A 17,604-nucleotide genomic window follows, 5' to 3' on the forward strand; every position below is an offset into this window, starting at 1 on the left:
TTTGGGGGCAAAACAGCTGAATGGATTATAATCTCTTAAAAAGCTGTTTTAAAAAAATTTTTGTAAACAGAATTAATAATTCTAAAACATAGATCAGAATTCGAAATCCGATCCTTGTTCATCCTCAGTAAAGTAGTTGCTTATATTAACATCTGGACATTGGGTAACAATGATTATATTTATCAGATTTCAAAAGAGAACACAAACTAGCAATTACTTAATATTTTATTTACCTAAAGTTACTTGTCCAGAAGTTTCAAAAAAACCCTTTAATATAGATATTAAGTGTTATATAAATACCAATAAACAGATAAGTTGTTTTCCCCCAAACTGCTAGGTACCGTCAATCTAGTATTGGTTTAATCAGAAAAATCTCTTAATTTCCTGGTATCTGGCAAGACTTTCCAAATACAGAAATTTAAAAAATCTATTTAAGTTCAAAATACTTAAAATACTTTGGAAAGGCCAAATTACATAAAGAGCTGTTTTGGTTAAAATTCATTAAAGTTACTAATACAATAAAGCAAACTTATCAAAGTAAATTTTAAGGTAACTAGAAAATTATGGGAAACGCCTAGAAATTGAAACTAAATTCAAAAATATAAAATTCACAATTCAATATTGTTCAAAGAATGAGTTACATTTTAGATGGCAGTCTTAACTGGTAGCTAAAGAAAAATAGGGTGGAAACAAAATTCCTGTGGTTAAGGATATATACAAATGTAATTGCCATTTATTTTTCCTCTGCTTTAAACATACAGCTTAATAGTTTTTTATCAATAATCTAATAAATATATATATTTTAGAGAAACACTTTCTCTGTTCATTTATAACAAGTTTTTCACATTTTTATATGGGCTTTTTATTGTTTAATATTTTAAATGAGCATTCTATATTTTACTTTATTTCACAATGATTAAGGAGGGGAGAATACCAAATGAGCATTTTTGAAAGTAGGAATAAATATGGAGATAGACATTAAAATACCATGCCACTTGAGGGAGAAATATACCAAGGTAAAATGTTATAAAATAAATTATTATTTAAGGCTTATTTTTATGCTACAGAAATGTTTTATGGCTTAAATCACTTTGGAAACTTTTTTTTTAATGCCTATCTTCTATGTTGGTAAAATAACAGAGTGAAAAACTACTGCGGCTTCTTCAGATTTACAAATATAAATATCATGACTACAAAATACTTGCTAGCTAAGGATGAAGAAAGTATATAAAATTGCTAAGTTATAATAAATTTTAACCAAATATTTCATAAAGCTAATCTATTATAAATTAACATTTACTGAGACCAAAGGAAACTTACCTTACAAGAATGTTTCAAAGAAGTAGACAGTTCATTTGTGAAATCTCTGTTGCTGTCTCTTGATAAATTATCAACTTTACCTTCATTTCCAGATGCAAACTTTATGAGTAATTGAGATGGTCCCCCCTTAGAACAATTGTGCTTAAGGCTGGATAAACAGGAAACACTTGGATAAGTTCCTCCCACAGAAATACTTCTTTGTAAAATAGCATGGTTTTTGTTTATCTGTGAATTTGGTCTTTCCAACTGTCCATTGATATTTATTTGATAATCTGTGTTTTGGGAGGATGGTAAACATGCAGATGGCCTATGCATAAGCTTAATATACTCTGCTTCAGAATTAAGCTTAATTTCTGAAATCTCTGGTTTACAATCACCATTTGCTGTTTCACAATCTAATGTAGTTGCTTTCTGTTGGGTGAAATGCACTGAAACACAAGAATATCCTTCAGGTGACTTTTCACAGACAGTCTGATTTGGACTATTATTTGCAATAACCATTTTCTTTTGTAATGAGCCCTTCCCGTGAAGGGGTCGTATGTCTCTTCCTTCTCCAGGAGTACAGATTGTTTTAGATAACCGAAGTCCATTGACAGCTGTTGAAAGAAATCCCTTTGCACTAGTACCATCTTCACTGTGGGCAATTTCACTAGGAGAAATAAGAAACTGGTGTGAGGTTTGATAGGATCCTTTGTTTGGAAGAGTACCTGTATTTGTTGGAGAAGTTGGTGGGGTATTTGAAGGACTCCTAGGAAAAATTACTAAGGATGAACAACGTTTTAGTGGAATTTTCGAGTTCCTGCTCACTGGCAATTTCATAATCTCTAGTCCATGCTCCAAGTCATCCTGGACAAATGGAACTGTACTTGTACTTCTTGAAAAAATTTCACATGGAGTAATATTCCTGTTTGGCACGCTTCTATTGGAGGTGCTGTCAGAAGATAAATTTCCACCAAAAAAAGTATCATCAGTTGGTGTAAAAGTATAACCACTGCTGTCACTGAGGATACTATTGGTGTATGAACCTCCACTTGTGATGCTTGTGCATGACCCATAATCACTACCGTTGCTGCTGTAAGATCCATTCTCACTGGCTGAAAAGTTACTAAGGCTACCACTGCGAATGGCAGAACTGCCTAAAAGGTTACCATCATTCACAGCATTCAGTTCATTATCAACCACGGCAGTGCTGTAAATGCCGTCCTTCAAGACACAAGCAAATGAAGCATCGTCACCATCAGCTAAGACATTGCTAGACGGAAGACATCCACTGTACCTTGTTGGCTGTAGCGAAATCTGTAGACAGCTGCTCTTTTTATTAACATTTTCAGGTGAAGGAACAGATGATCTTTCCTGAGACTTAACGTTTTCCTTTAAGAACGGAGCTAGTGCAGTCTGTCTGGGAGTCAGCTTCATTTGAACAACATTAGACGCTGAAATCCGTGTTGGTCTTTTGAAGCACATGTGAACACTGCTATCCAAATCATCTCCGGAGGTTTCTGACAAAGGATAAGTATTGCTTCTTCTGGCTGCAAAGTGCACTCGTAAGCTTTGTGCCATTTGTTCTCATTTCCAAACATGTTAAGGGCTAAAAGGCATAACAAAGATCTCTGTCGGTAGACAGGCTAGAAGCAGCTGCACTGCATCGAACGAAAAAATCATTTGTGGTGCCTAAAAGAGCTTTTAAGTAGTAGTCTTTATCCTAGGTAAAACATTAGCTACCAGATATCATAGAAAGAAAAAGACGACCCATTCCTGAGACTGACGTTTCCAAAATGTCTTGAATCTCTTGTAGTCAAAATGCCTTCACTTACAAAGCACTTGATTTCCAGCGACCTTTAAGCTGAGCTCAGCTGCAGCACACTGCCTCAAACACTGCCAACCTTGTTTCAATTATACCTTCTCCAATTTGCATGAATGAGTAACACAAGAACAACAATCTTCTAGCATTTCAAGTTGAACAGTATTTTTTCACTCCAGCTCTACTAAATGAACAGTTAACCATGTGAATCACGGTGCCTATACTTTCTCCAGCTGAGTTTGACCACTAATATTTTTACCCAGAGGCATAGAATTACAGGAAGTTGGTAGGAATGAAGCCCCATGAAATTGAGTATCAAATCAAAGATTGAATTTCCAAATAGTAGCCATACTAGGAATCTAGTCAAGTTAGTTAATGTAGAAAGGAATACAGACTGTTAAATTTTTTTAAATGGGTAAGTTCAAACAGTTGTATAAATTTGGAAATACCAAAACTTTGGAGTGAATTAAAATTTTAGCATTAAATCAAATAGATAAATATTTTAGCTTCCAAAACACTACTTATAAAAAGTGAAAGCTTAAGGATAGAAATTCAAACTTAGCCCAGGAATACAATTGCAAAAACTGAGCATACGTCTGAGGAAAAAAGTTAAAGAGAAGCTGTCACCAGGCATTTTCTCCTGTAATTTTAAGGTCTTTTCCAGCCAAGTAGTACAGTCTTTAAATGATGCCATTTATATTTTGACTATTAAAACTCTGCCAAGAAATAGCCTAAGCAAACATTCCATTAAAAATATATGCAGATTAGACAGAAAAACTATACCCCAATATAGTTTGAGCACACAAGATATTTTATTCCACTGTCTCTGCAATTCATTCACTTAAGAGAGTGTTGTGGCAATTAAAGAAGTCTAACAAGGATTTAACACATCAAATAAACATATCTCAATGCCAATTCTCTTCTGAAAAACTCTAAGAGCTCTTTGCTGGCCCCTACTGGTGCTTTGAAACAATCCATTTAGCTGTCTGATAGCTATAAAGAAAGAAAAAACATACTGCATATTTTTCCCCCTTAAGACTGGCCCTGAGCTAACATCTGTTGCCAATCTTCTTTTTCTTCTTCTCCCCAAAGCCCCCCAGTACAGAGTTGTATATTCTAGTTGTAGGTCCTTCCACTTCTGCTATGTGGGACGCTACCTCAGCATGGCCTGATGAGTGGTGCTAGGTCCGCATCCAGGATCTGAACCAGTGAAACCCTGGGTCCCCAAAGCGGGGTGTGTGAACTTAACCACTGGGCCATGGGGCCGACCCCTGCATATTTCTTTATATAAACAAAGTATACACTTGTTTACATTTTTGAGTACTAGCACTGCCCTAGAGGTGGAATTCCTTACTACTGCTGATAAAGCTCCCACAGCAGAGAACAGTAGAGTGTTTGTCCTTTTAGAGGTTGTGATTTTATACATATATATTTTTTCTGCTTTGTATTTATTTAACCTTTACTTTATTTTCAGTTTACTAGGTAATAAAAGTTTAATATTTTAATTTCTCCCCCACATGTCATGGACCAAGGTTGGTATTCGATTTGAAAGAAACAAATTTATTTTTAAATAATACTCCAGGGTATATTTAAACCCCTTACCTGAATTTTATAGCTGGAACTCCAGTAATAAATATATACTGGCTCATTCATAGGAAAGTAAAAAGTAAAACAGTTCAGTTGTTTACACCACATGGTACTACACCCAAGTTGTATTTTTCTAGGTAAGTTTTTTTTTCCTAAGTGAAAGCAAATATGTAAAACATATACTTGCACTTTGTTTAAAAAAAAAAACTCAGGATAAATTTGTTCTCAATCACAATTTTCTAAATAGTATTTTTAATCAACTAAGACATGACAAAATAGAAATATGGGATTTATTAAATTATATTTCTGACTAGAATAAGATAGCACTGTGTTTTAGAATGTGTATAAAACTGTAAACTTAGTAATAAAATTATTGTTATTTTGGTTTTGTATAATCTATCTCCTTTACCATTTTGCAGACTTCAGCAAATATTCCCTTATCATCCTTTTTCTTTATAAAAGGAAGAGTCGTAACCTTTTCACTTTGCCTGCAAATGACTGCAACTTTCCTTCTTGAATTAAGTTAGGAGTCTGCTAACTCAAAGAATGGATCACTTCTAAGAGGCTAGTCAATGAGCTCTGATTGCTCATGCCTGTGGCCTAAAACCTCTGGTTCATAAGCATTAATCTCTGGTCGTTAACATAAAATAATGAACCTCAGGTATTTGGCCAGATAAACATTTTCTCTTTGGGAGGCTGCACTCTAAGCATTGGTTTCACGTCCCCAAACCAGATTTTAAGCTTCTAGAGTGCGAGGACCATAACTAAATATTTCTCCTGATCCTGCTGAGCTCATGCTGGGCACAAAGTGAGCACTAGGTAACACCAGAGAGGAGCGTGGATAAACGGATGGATGGTCGCCACAGCTACTCTGATCGCCTAACATGTTCTTTCAGAATTTTCTTTAAGTTGATCCAGGTACCACTTCTAAAGAAATATCAAAAAGCATTGCAGCTGGACAAGCAGGAATGATGCTTGAAAAATTTGCAAGTAGGGCTTCAGCCAAAGGAAAGTAAGCCAAGAACTTCCTAGCACTTCCTAGCACTCCAGGCTGAGTTTAAATTCTAGAGGCTCAGCCATTTGCATTGCTGGCTCTGGTCTGGGACTGCACAAGATCTGGACCACCATTACAGCAGTTAGGTGTAGAACATGGAGAACCTGGGATAAAATGGAGCCCGTTGGCCAAACAGAAGCCAAAAGAGGGGCACCAACCCTACCCTCAAGAGCAGAAGAGCTGGAGAGTGGTGGCAGCCCTCATCTGGGAGGGATCTATGCAAGTCCTATAGAATTTCCTATCTTGGAATGAAACGGATAATGTCTTAGGCTTAGACTGAAGCTCAGGACCCCACATTCTGAGATGTGTGGTTATTGATTATCTCCATGCTATGGATAGGCTCCGCATAACCCTGATCATTGACTAGAACTTCAAAGGCCAAAATCCACTGGGATGGTTAATTGTTTGTACTGTCTTGGCTAAGCTACTTTGCTCAGTTGTTTGGTCAAACACCAGTCTAAATGTTGCTATGAAGCTATTTTTTAGATGTGATTAACGTTTAAATCAGCAGATTTTTGAGCAAAGCAGACCGCGCTCCATAATGTGGTGGGCCTCATCCAATCAGTTAAAGGCCTTAGGAGCAAAGACATGTTTCCCAAAGAAGCAGCAATTCTGCCCCAAGACCACAAAGTGAAACTCTGTCTGAGTTTTGAGCTTGCTGGCCTGCCCTGCAGACTTCACACGCAAGACTGTAACATCAGCTCTTATCTGATCTTCGACCTGCCAGCTCTGCCTCACAGATTTCAGACTTGCCAGCTTCCACAATTGTGTGAACCAATTCCTTAAAATAAATCTCTCTCTCTCCCCCCTTCTGTGTGTGGGTGTGTGGGTGTGTATCCTATTGCTTCTGTTTCTCTGGAGAACCTTAATACAACCCCTAAACCTAAGAAGCACCGCATCTCCACCTGGAACAAAGAATATAGACGTCTCCTAGAGCTTCAGAGGCTGGATGCGTGCAGGTGCAGCTCTAAGGCAGTGACGCAGAAGCACTAACTTTTGCATTAGTGAGTAGAATTCATTTAAAGGCACAGCATTCTGAAATGTCCCATCACTAGCAACACCACCACCACTATCACCATCACCAAACTACTACCGTTTATAACGCTCAGATTCTTAAAATCGGCTGAAAAAAAGGAATTTAAGCCTACTGTTTCTTGAAATAAATATCGCTTATATTGCAAATCTTTTCCAGATGACTAGAAATTGTTTCTGCTTAAAATTATATCTGTGCTCTTCTCTGTACATTTCCAAAGAGAATCTTCTAGGAAAAGGATATATCCTTAATTTAGTTGTGGATGCTACAGGAGAATAAAGATACAATGACATTTACAGTGGCATAAACCATTTATCGCTATACAATCAAGCCTGTTACTCCACCAATGGCTATGGCTTCTATGACATCTCAGGTGATCTGCGCACTTCAGCTACCTGCTAGGACTAGCAACAAATCAGAGGATTAGAATGATGCACACCACCCTGTTTTAATTATTTCTTGCTCCCTTTTGCTAGTAAACTGAGCTTCTTGAGAAAAGCTATATTTCTTTCTGTTTTTTTTTTTGAGGAAGATTAGCTCTGAGCTAACATTTGCTGCCAATCCTCCTTTTTCTTGCTGAGGAAGCCTGGCCCTGAGCTAACATCCGTGCCCATCTTCCTCTACTTTATATGTGGGATGCCTGCCACAGCATGGCTTGACAAGTGGTGCGTAGGTCCACACCTGGTATCTGAACTGGCAAACCCCAGGCTGCTGAAGAGGAATGTGCGAGCTTAACTGCTGCGCCACTGGGCCAGCCCCAAGAAAAGCTGTATTTCTAAAGCATAGCAGAGTATCTAACACAGTAGATACCTTAAGTGGCATACCTTAGATAACACAAAAAACATAGTATCAGAGAACCATAAATGTATGAGTCCACAAAAGTTATATGTGTATCATGATGAAACATTTCCTGAGTGCTCTGATACCCATTATCTCATTTTATCCTTACAATACATTTATCAGATGGGTAGAGCAAATACTGTTATCCCCATTTTTTTGTTTTTTAGGAAGATTAGCCCTGAGCTAACAACCACCACCAATCCTCCTCTTTTAGCTGAGGAAGATTGGCCCTGAGCTAACATCTGTGCCCATCTTCCTCTATTTGATATGTGGGACGCCTGCCACAGCATGGCTTGATAAATGGTGCACACGTCTGCGCCTGGGATCCAAATCAGTGAACCCCAGGCCACCAAAGAGGAGTGTGCAAACTTAATCACTAGGCCCCTTGGCTGGCCGAATGTTATCCCAACTTTTAAAGCATGAGAAAATATTTTTCAGAAGGATTGAATAATTTGTCCAGGGTTATAAGCTAATGTACCAAATCACAGGCAGGACTACAATAAGACTTCTGATTCCTTGGTGTGGAGATCTATAATATCCTGATCAATGCATTATTTTCTTTTTGCTTTTAGCTTTAAAGGTTTTTAAAATTTTTACATATCATGTTTATAAATCTAGAAATATCCCATTATTAATATCAGAGGCAATTTTTTTCTTTCGACATGTCATAACACCACGGAGTGTTAACACACCTATCAGTGTACGACAAATATCAATTTTGGCAATGAAGAGAGAGTTACACCACACTAAGTTACTGGCAAAAAAGACTAGACAACTAAGCAGGCTGGAAAGCACAAATGCGAGCTATCCTCCTTTGGACAACATGCAAATAACTCAAATAAAAGAGTTTATCAGTGATGCACCCAAGAATGAGGGAGATATTCACATCAGTGTCATTAACAACAGGAAAAACGCCAATGTAATACCACATAATACCAGCAATACCATGACCCAGTGATTCAACCTCAAAATATGAATCTTAGAGATACACTCATACATGTACATTGGGAAACACAGCAAGAATGTATATCAATTGGCAATAGCAAAAAATTTGAAACACTAATACCTATTAAGGAGGATAAATACATAAATTACAGAATTATACCATTTGCAGATGAAGGAGAATTATGCCTCAGTGAAAATGTGTTATCTTGGATCAATCTCACATATATAACATTAAGTAAAAAGTATGTCAAAAAAGAGGAATGTATTCAGAGTGATACTATTTTAAGAAATTAAAAAATATGCAAAAGGAAACTGTCTTTTTATAGATAGATACATGATAAAATATTTTAAAAAGCAAAGAAATGATAAACATAATATTTAGGACAGTGGCTACTACTTGTGGGGGAAGAAAAGGAGATGCTATTGGGGAAGGATCCAGGGGGTTTTGAAGATTTTGGTAATGTTCTAGTTCTTAAGGTGTACAGACATTTGTCTTGTTATTTAAAATAAAGATTCATATTATATATACCTTCTTCTATATGTATAATTCATGATATTAAAAAACTAAATTTCATCTACTCCCATCTGGAAGGAAAACAGGTCTGTAGAGACAGAGGGGGAAAAAAAGAAACCATTCCCTATTTTATACAAAAAGCAAAAATGCAAACTGAAAACAAAAGCTGTGCAAATGACCATATCTGATAACCAAATTATCAACACCTGTGGGGCCGGCCCGGTGGCCGAGTGGTTAAGTTTGAGCGCTCTGTTTCCGTGGCCCAGGGTTGTGCTGGTTCGAATCCTGGGCACGGACATGGCACTGCTAATCAAGCCATGCTGAGGTGGCGTCCCATATGCCATAACTAGAAGGACCCACAACTAAGAATATACAACTATGCACCAGGGGGCTTTGGGGAGAAAAAGGAAAAAAAAATTACCAACATCTGCTACTCAGTCTTAAAAAATCAGATTGCCAGTTAGTGATGAAGTTTCCTCCAGAAGCAAGAAAGCACCTTTGCTTTTTACGATGCTAATTAATAGATTTTATTTACAATATCTTCAGTTACTAGTATACTTCTCATTTCTTGAGAGAAAAAAACATGTTATGTAGTCTCACACTAAAAACAGAGTCTTAAAAAAATACAGTTTGTTAGCTAAAAAATGAATAGGATTGTTTAATTTCTTCTTTGGTGCTTCTGTTTAATAACTGATAAGCTCTGAATACATAACACTGTTCTTTTACCTTCATGTTCAAATCTTACAGGATTAAAATATAAATGTAAGATGCTAAAAAGAAGGTTTGAAATAGGATTCCAAAGAGACAAGATGAGGAAAAAGATAGTCTTTAGGAAATCAGGAATCAGAACTACCATCATATAAAAATAAAATCAGGTTTAACTTTGCTTTTTGCCTCTGTAAGAGCAGACAATCCTTTAGAGGACTTTATATTATCAGTGTGAAGAGGATAGTTTTCCTCTGTAGAAGAGTGGGGATAAGAGAGTGGATGGGATGTCGTAACCGGATACAGGCAACCCTAAGAAATTCACCCTAAAAAATTCACTGGAGTGAGGAGACACAATGGAAGACACTGTGGGAGAAGGCTCCCTGAGCCTGGGTCTACCCACCAGGGTACCAGGATGAGTGTGAGGGGAGGCAAGACAAAGAAGCCAGCTCTCCTGCCATCTCAACACAAGTGGCCTTGAGTAATACCTTATAATCTGTTGAGAACTGACAATCAGGAGAGGTGCTTGGGAAGAGAACAGAAAGGTAGAGAGTAGCACTAGGAAGCAGAAAAAAAATCTCATCTTCCTCATCATTTTGCCTAGAGTCTCCAAACCCCCCCAAATCATCTCTCACATCACAGATCCCCAACCCACTTTTCCTTGCTGCCGTACTGAAATATACCCTTGCTTCACATTTCACACTAGTAAAATACAACTTACCAATCGATTTTCATCAAATACTTCAAAAAGAAGCCGGTGCTCCTGAGGATGGACCTAAGAAAGAAAAACAAAACCTTTCTTTAAAAACAAGTGAACATCAACCCACAGATACCGAGAAATAAATGCTTGAAAATATTGCTATTTCCTAATTCCTGCTATTAAAATGTTTTTTAAGTTACATGAGATACTTAATACAAAAGCACACTAGTCACATGTCATTCATTTTCTAATAGTTTTATCATAACAACAAAATAGATTTGGTTGCTTCTGTTTCCTATTTTTCTAAAATAGAATGAAAGGAAGTAAAATTTCAAAAAATTATTTAAACATTTTCAAGCACTTAAAAATATAGACTAGGGGCCAGCCGGGTGGTGTGGTAGTTAGGTTCGTGTGCTCCACTTGGGGGGCTCGGGGTTCGCCGGTTCAGATCCTAGGCACAGACATATGCACTGCTTATCAAGCCATGCTGTGGCAGGCATCCCACATATAAAATAGAGGAAGATGGGCACAGATGTTAGCTCAGGGCCAGTCTTCCTCAGTAAAAAGAGGAGGATTGGCAGTGGAAGCTCAGAGCTAATCTTCCTCAGAAAACCCCACAAAACTATAGACTAGATTTTACCTTCTCATCAATTTTATTTACTCAGTTTTTATTTATCTGGTTAGAATTATCCAAAGTAGAAGTTGATTTAATAGAAAGTAGCATTCTGAATCCTTCTAGTACTGACTTGATAAAATCACTTGTTACTTCTACTATATAAAATACATAAGCAGTCAAAAGGTATACACTGAGTTTTCACTTACTGTCGTATTTTACAGCACGAATAAAAATTAACACGTAGTATTTTATTTCTCAAAGCCAATGCTTTCTTTTTTTTTGGTGATGAAGACTGGTCCTGAGCTAGCATCTGTTGCTAATCTTCCTCTTTTAGCTTGAGGAAGATTGTTGCTGAGCTAACATCTGTGCCAATCTTCCTCTATTTTGCATTTGAGATACAGCCACAGTGTGGCTTGATGAGCGCTGTGTAGGGCCATGCCTGGGATCTGAACTCACGAACCCTGGGTCACTGAAGCAGAGCAGGCGAACTAACCACTGTGCCACCTGGCTGGTCCCCCACTGCCTTCATTTTTGCTGTAACGTTTCAACATCAAGTTAATATCTACTAAACATCAAACACAAAGAAAATTTTTAATAATGTTTATACCAGAAGTTGAGATGATGTATAAAAATTTTCACATTTACATTGATTTTTTTCCCTATGACAAATACATTACATTAAACACTGCAATATTTTAAAACTTTGGTTTACATGTCAAAGGTATGGATAGCCTTCAGAAAAAAGTCCTATGAGTGTAACGAAGATTTTTAGATAATTAACCCAATGTCCACCCTCCCTTATGTCCTTCTGAGAACATAATCCTAATTTTACCTGCAGCAACATGTCCAGGGTCACCATACTGCACAACTCTGGGGGAGAGGGGCATTAATTTTTTAAAATTGAAGTATAACATACAATCAGTAAAGTATAAATTTTACTAGCCTTATATATACAGCTTGATGACTTTTTATATATCTATAGTGTGTCACCACTCAGATTGAAATATCAAACACTCCATTCTATTTTATGTATTGTTTTCTATCTGAACCGTGCCCTTTGGATTTGTCCAACATTGAAGCTCTGAATATGTCTATCTAAAAATGGGGGCTGGCCCAGTGGCATAGTGGTTAAGTTCGTGCGCTCTGCTTTGGTGGTCTGGGGTTTGCAGGTTCGGATCCCAGGCACGGACCCAGCACCGCTCATCAAGCCACACTGTGGCGGCATCCCACATAAAACAGAGAAAGACTGGCACTGATGTTGGCTCAGTGGCAATCTTCCTCAAGAAAAAAGAGGAAGATTGGCACAGATGTTAGCTCAGAGCCAATCTTCCTCATAAAAAAACTAAAATAAAAACAAAAAATAAAAATGATTCCCTGCAACTAGAGGTAACCAATGAGGCCAACCTAGTCGCAATCAGCGGATGGGACTTCTGGGAGAGCTCTTTAGAGGGGGCTAACTCAGCTGGGCGAGACGTCCCTTTTGCCCTTTGCATTTCTCTTTCCTGTCTGGAACTTGGTTAGGACAGTGGGCACTCCTACAGTCATAATGTAGCCATGGCAACTATGAGGATGGAAGCCCCAGTCAAGGGCTAGACACCAGGGGAATAGAAAAATAGTGTAAGATGAATAGTGTAAGTGTAAGATTTTCGTCTTTTCTAAGAAGATGTAGAGAAAGTTTTGGGGAGGAGATAAAGCTGAGCTGAGACTCGAAAGATGGGAAGATTGGAATAAGAAAGTATAGAGAACATTTACAGCCAGCAGATCACATGAAGAAAGGCATGGGGGCAGAATGAGCATGTTCTATAGAGATCAAACTGATAAGAACATTTTTGTATTAGAAAGTGTCAAGAAAAATTTGGTTTGTTGGGGTAGAGCCAGGCTGAGGGTATGGAAATCCAGAAAAGGAGTTAAGACTTGATCGGTAGGGAAGAAAATGAAGCTTTTATGAATTGGAATGGATTGGACTGGAGAGAGACCCTGGAGTCCATGGGGACTGTGGCCCTAGTAACTCATGCATGAAGTGCTGAGAGCTGCCTGGGATGGTCCCAGTGAGAATAGGGAGGGAGACAAGGCCATGAAAAACATTTTGAGAGGAAAAATCGGAAGTCTCAGTGTCCGTCAAAGTACCTGGCAGATAGTCTGTAGATGTTCAATGCATATCGCTAAGAAAATAGGTATAAAATATCTGATCTACTCAGGCCCCTGCTGTCCTGTTTCAGCCTACTATTAATAGCTTCCTAACGAGATTCTGTACCTCAACTATCTTATCTTTTTAAGCTGTTTTTCCTACTATTACTGGAGTGACTTAACCTAAAAGACAGTTTAGGCCATCTTTACTGCCCTACTCAACAGTTGTTCCCGATGGCCTAAAGAATAGAATCCAAACGCCTGAGCGTGGAACGATGCTTCATGATGAGTCCAATTTGCCTTTCCAGCCTTGTCTTCTACAGCTGTCCTCCTGCCCAACTAAATCCACATACACCCTATGTTCCAATCACGTTAGAAACAGACTGCTCACTGCTTCCTGCGCTTTCTGACCTGTACTTCTTGTACACGCTAAGGTCTCTCCAACTGAAATACCTTCTCCTCTCCATGTGTCTAAAAGCCACCCATTGCTGAAGCCTCAGCTCAAACGTCAACTCCTCCCTAAAGCCTCATCTCCCATCACTCCTGCTCCTCTGTTTTCAGGTTATCACAACAGTGACTACATTCCTCCTTTTACTAAACTTAATCGTGTATGTGTGATATCTCCCTACTGAATGATAAACACTATGAAAGACTTGTGTACTTTTTTTTTATATCAGAGGCACAGAATAAATGAAAAAATACAATTAAAAATGTGTAAGAATACTAATTCAAAATGGCAACCTGCACACAAACATTTAATCTCTCCTTCTTAAGATCCTATATAAGTAATAGTAGTTTATGAAAGGTAGAAAACCATCACAGCAAAGATCACATGTGAAGGCCACCAGCAGGTGAGCAATTTCAACAACTCCTTAGTAGACAGATGAAGCAGGGATGAAAGCAATGAAGCAGGGCAGAGGGAGTTGAAAACTATTTTAAAAACACAGGGTACAAAGCAAAGGGGGCAACTGCCCCTGATGAGAGAATGTTCAGGTAGCACCCAGCCCTCTGGATGGTACACACACACACACATACAGACACACACACATTATCAGAGTTTCTCTGCGTCTGAGTTCAGGTAGAGATTTAACAAAAATGCAACCACCGGTTTTAACATATAAAATATAAGTGGTAACTAAAAATGTAACATGTAATTGTTGAATGTTTATGCCTTTTTATGTATAGAAGCAATACATGGTTTTTCTACGTCTCACTGTTAACTATGGCTAAATTACCAGAGATCACAGACGTACAAACAGAAAAATTGTCCTCAAAGGAAAAAGAGATAATTTAGAAAACAAAAGAAAACACTCTAAAAAACTGTAACTAGGATCCTTGGAAATATCTGGGAAAGTCTTGCATCTATAAACCAAAAATAGAATACCAGAAAAAGGGAACAATTGGAGAACAAAGGGGAGGTTTTGGAGCTAAAAGTGACTGTTGAATTCAAATATAAGGAATTTAAAGTAAATGTGCAGAAATCTCACAAAATGTAGAACAAAAAGCTAAGTTAATGGAAAATGAGAGAGAAAATTTAAAAAAGAGGATTTTTCTGAACAGATTCACTGAAACAAGCCTTAATGCCCTAAAACAGAAGTTAAACAAACTATGGCTTGGGGGCCAAATCCAGCCAGCCACCCAATTTTTTTTTTTTTTTTACAGTCCATGAGATAAAAACGTTTTTATATTTTTAAATGGTTACATTTTAAATGGATATATAGATACCTACATAATAGCCTTGATTTTTGCCTCCTGGACCGTGACACCTAGAATATTTACTATCTGGCCCTACAAGAAAAAGTTTGCTGACCTAACACATTCACTGTATGCTATCTATTAATTTCTCTCCTACGTATCTAGAATGGTACTGGATAAGACCACCCTCAGAAGATGTGAGAAAACAGTCACTCAAACCATTTCCTGTGTTCTGTGGTTCACATGAGGAATTCCTGTTGAGAAAGACAGAATCAGTCTAGGCGACCCCATATCCAAGCAGTTGGAATCCTCAAATGATAACACAAACAGAGGGAAGAAACTTATTTAAAAAATAATTCACCCTAAAATTTTCAGAGCCAAAGGGAAACAGCAGTCTTTATATTGAACTGCTTACCAAAGGTCCACTATAATAGATTTTAAAAACTGTACACACAAGGCATATCACTGTGAAATTTTAAAACACTAGGATAAGGATAACTATCAAAATTTTCAAACAGAGAGAGAAAGACCATCCCCAAAGGACTAAGAATCAGACTTTTCAACAGCAACACAATGCTCAATGATGATAAAGCAATGCCTTTAAGTCTCTGAGGAAAAATTATCTTCAACCTGGAATCCTATGAGAGTCCAAACTATTAGCCAAACATAAGTTGACTATTTACTCATCTATCACAGCTGGAAGTCCACTTGGGACATGGATGTATGAGCTATTCAGCAATATGGGAATAATGATCCAATAACAAAGAGAAACAGTTAAAAAGTGTTTCCTCCTGAGAAGCAGGAATAGGCGGGAGGATGGGGCACCAGAGTCTGTTGCTGTTCCTTATAAGCCCCTTTATACTATCTCATTTTTAATCTTTGTGTGAATTCTTTGATGAGATGATTTTTTAAGAAAATTATTAAAAATAGGAGTAAAGCTATGGTCACAAAAAATAGAGTTTACAGGCTCATATTTATAGGAAAGGTGAAAGCAGAAGGAACAAAACCAAAAATACTAGTGACAGGTTTTTGGAAAAAGGGTAAGTATGCAAGTCTATACATGCATAAAAGAGTAGAGAAAAAAAATCTTGCCAGAGGAGTAACCAAATTTTCAACGAACAAAGGGATTGATATGTTTCAATTTATTCTGTGATATTCATAAATAACCTGAAGTAGTGTTCCTGGAAATTTTGCTGGTGGATGCAGGAAACACAATGTAAGCACATTAAAAAAATAACTTTATTGAGATATAATTCACATACCATACAAGTGACCCACTGAAAGTGTACAATTCAATGGTTTTTAGTATATTCATACAGTGTGCAACCACCATCACAACTTTAGAACATTTTCATCACCTCCAAAAGAAACCCCCATGCCCCTTAGCAGTCACTCCTAATTTCCCCTCAACCTCCCTAGTCTCAGACAACCTCTAATTTACTTTCTGTCTCTATAAATTTGCCAATTCTACACATTTAATATAAATGGAATCATACAACATGTGGTCTTTTCCAATTGGCTTCTTTCACTTAGCATAATATTTTTGAGGTTCACCCATGTTGTAGCATTATCGGCACTTCACTTTTTTTTATAGCTGAATAATATCCCATGGTATGTATATACCCCATTTTGTTTATCCACTCTTTTGTTGATAGATGGACATTTAGTTTTTTTCTACGTTTTGACTATAATGATGCTATGAACATTCATGTGCAAGTTTTTGTGTGGACATATGTTGGAAGTATATTTTAAAATAAAACTTGAAAAAATTTAAATGAATTAGATACGTTTTTTTACAAGCATTATATAGATAGAAAGTATCTTGGCATTTTTATTTACATGTTTTATGTCTTTCTACTTTGTTTTTCTATACAGTTAGTTATTTCTTTTTTCTTTTCTTTTTTTTTTTTTGAGGAAGATTAGCCCTGAGCTACCTGCTGCCAACCCTCCTCTTTTTGCTGAGGAAGACCGGCCCTGAGTTAACATCTGTGCCCATCTTCCTCTACTTTATATGTGGGACGCCTACCACAGCATGGCGTGCCAAGTGTTGCCATGTCCACACCCGGGATCTGAACCGGTGAACCCTGGGCCACTGAAGTGGAACGTGTGAACTTAATCACTGTGCCACTGGGCTGGCCCCAATTAGTTATTTCTAATCAACAAATACAAAAATAAATTATAGATACATAACTGTAGGGGAAAACCAAAACAGTAAAAAAGATATAGCGAATTATAAATCTCTCTCTTATCACCCTCAGAGAAAATACTGTAAACATTTTCTTAGGTCCTTCCAGAAGTATTTTCTGCAAATATTGGCATATGAGAGAGCATTTTTTTGTTTCTGTTTTTACACAAATAGATGCATCATATACACAGTGTTCTCTACCTTTGTTCCTTCACTAAATACAGTTTGAAGCTAATGCTCTTCAATACACACACATCTGCCTCTTTCTAAACAGCTGATGAGGACTTCATCGTATGGATGTACATAATTCACTTAGTGCTTTATTAATGGGGTGCCCCTCCCTTTCTTCCTAGCTTACAGAAATCTGATTCTGTTCAAATATTGGACAATGCGTGTCAGGGAGAGATGGCCACTCCACACCCCCAGGGGCTGAATCCTGATTCTTCTGATCCTCATGGTAACTCAACTCTCTTTACCAAGGA

At 37.5% G+C, this 17,604-nt stretch overlaps 1 protein-coding gene across 2 annotated transcripts in view; it reads right to left on the bottom strand.

The window, feature by feature from the left end:
* NEDD4 (NEDD4 E3 ubiquitin protein ligase) overlaps positions 1-17,604 on the bottom strand; it is a 120,029-nt gene that overhangs the window by 65,128 nt on the left and 37,297 nt on the right. The window contains exons 1-2 of one of the 2 annotated variants that reach the window (XM_046653934.1): positions 10,521-10,536; positions 1,321-2,908 (exon numbers count right to left, since the gene is read on the bottom strand). In XM_046653934.1, coding sequence (XP_046509890.1) covers positions 1,321-2,880 — 1,560 coding nt within the window. In that variant the 5' untranslated portion in view covers positions 2,881-2,908; positions 10,521-10,536. Of the gene's footprint in view, positions 1-1,320; positions 2,909-10,520; positions 10,575-17,604 lie in introns of those variants that run through there. The other variant, XM_046653935.1, reaches the window with a different exon arrangement.

This window comes from Equus quagga, chromosome 2 (genome assembly GCF_021613505.1).
Source record: "Equus quagga isolate Etosha38 chromosome 2, UCLA_HA_Equagga_1.0, whole genome shotgun sequence".
In the NCBI taxonomy this organism is placed as follows: domain Eukaryota; kingdom Metazoa; phylum Chordata; class Mammalia; order Perissodactyla; family Equidae; genus Equus; species Equus quagga.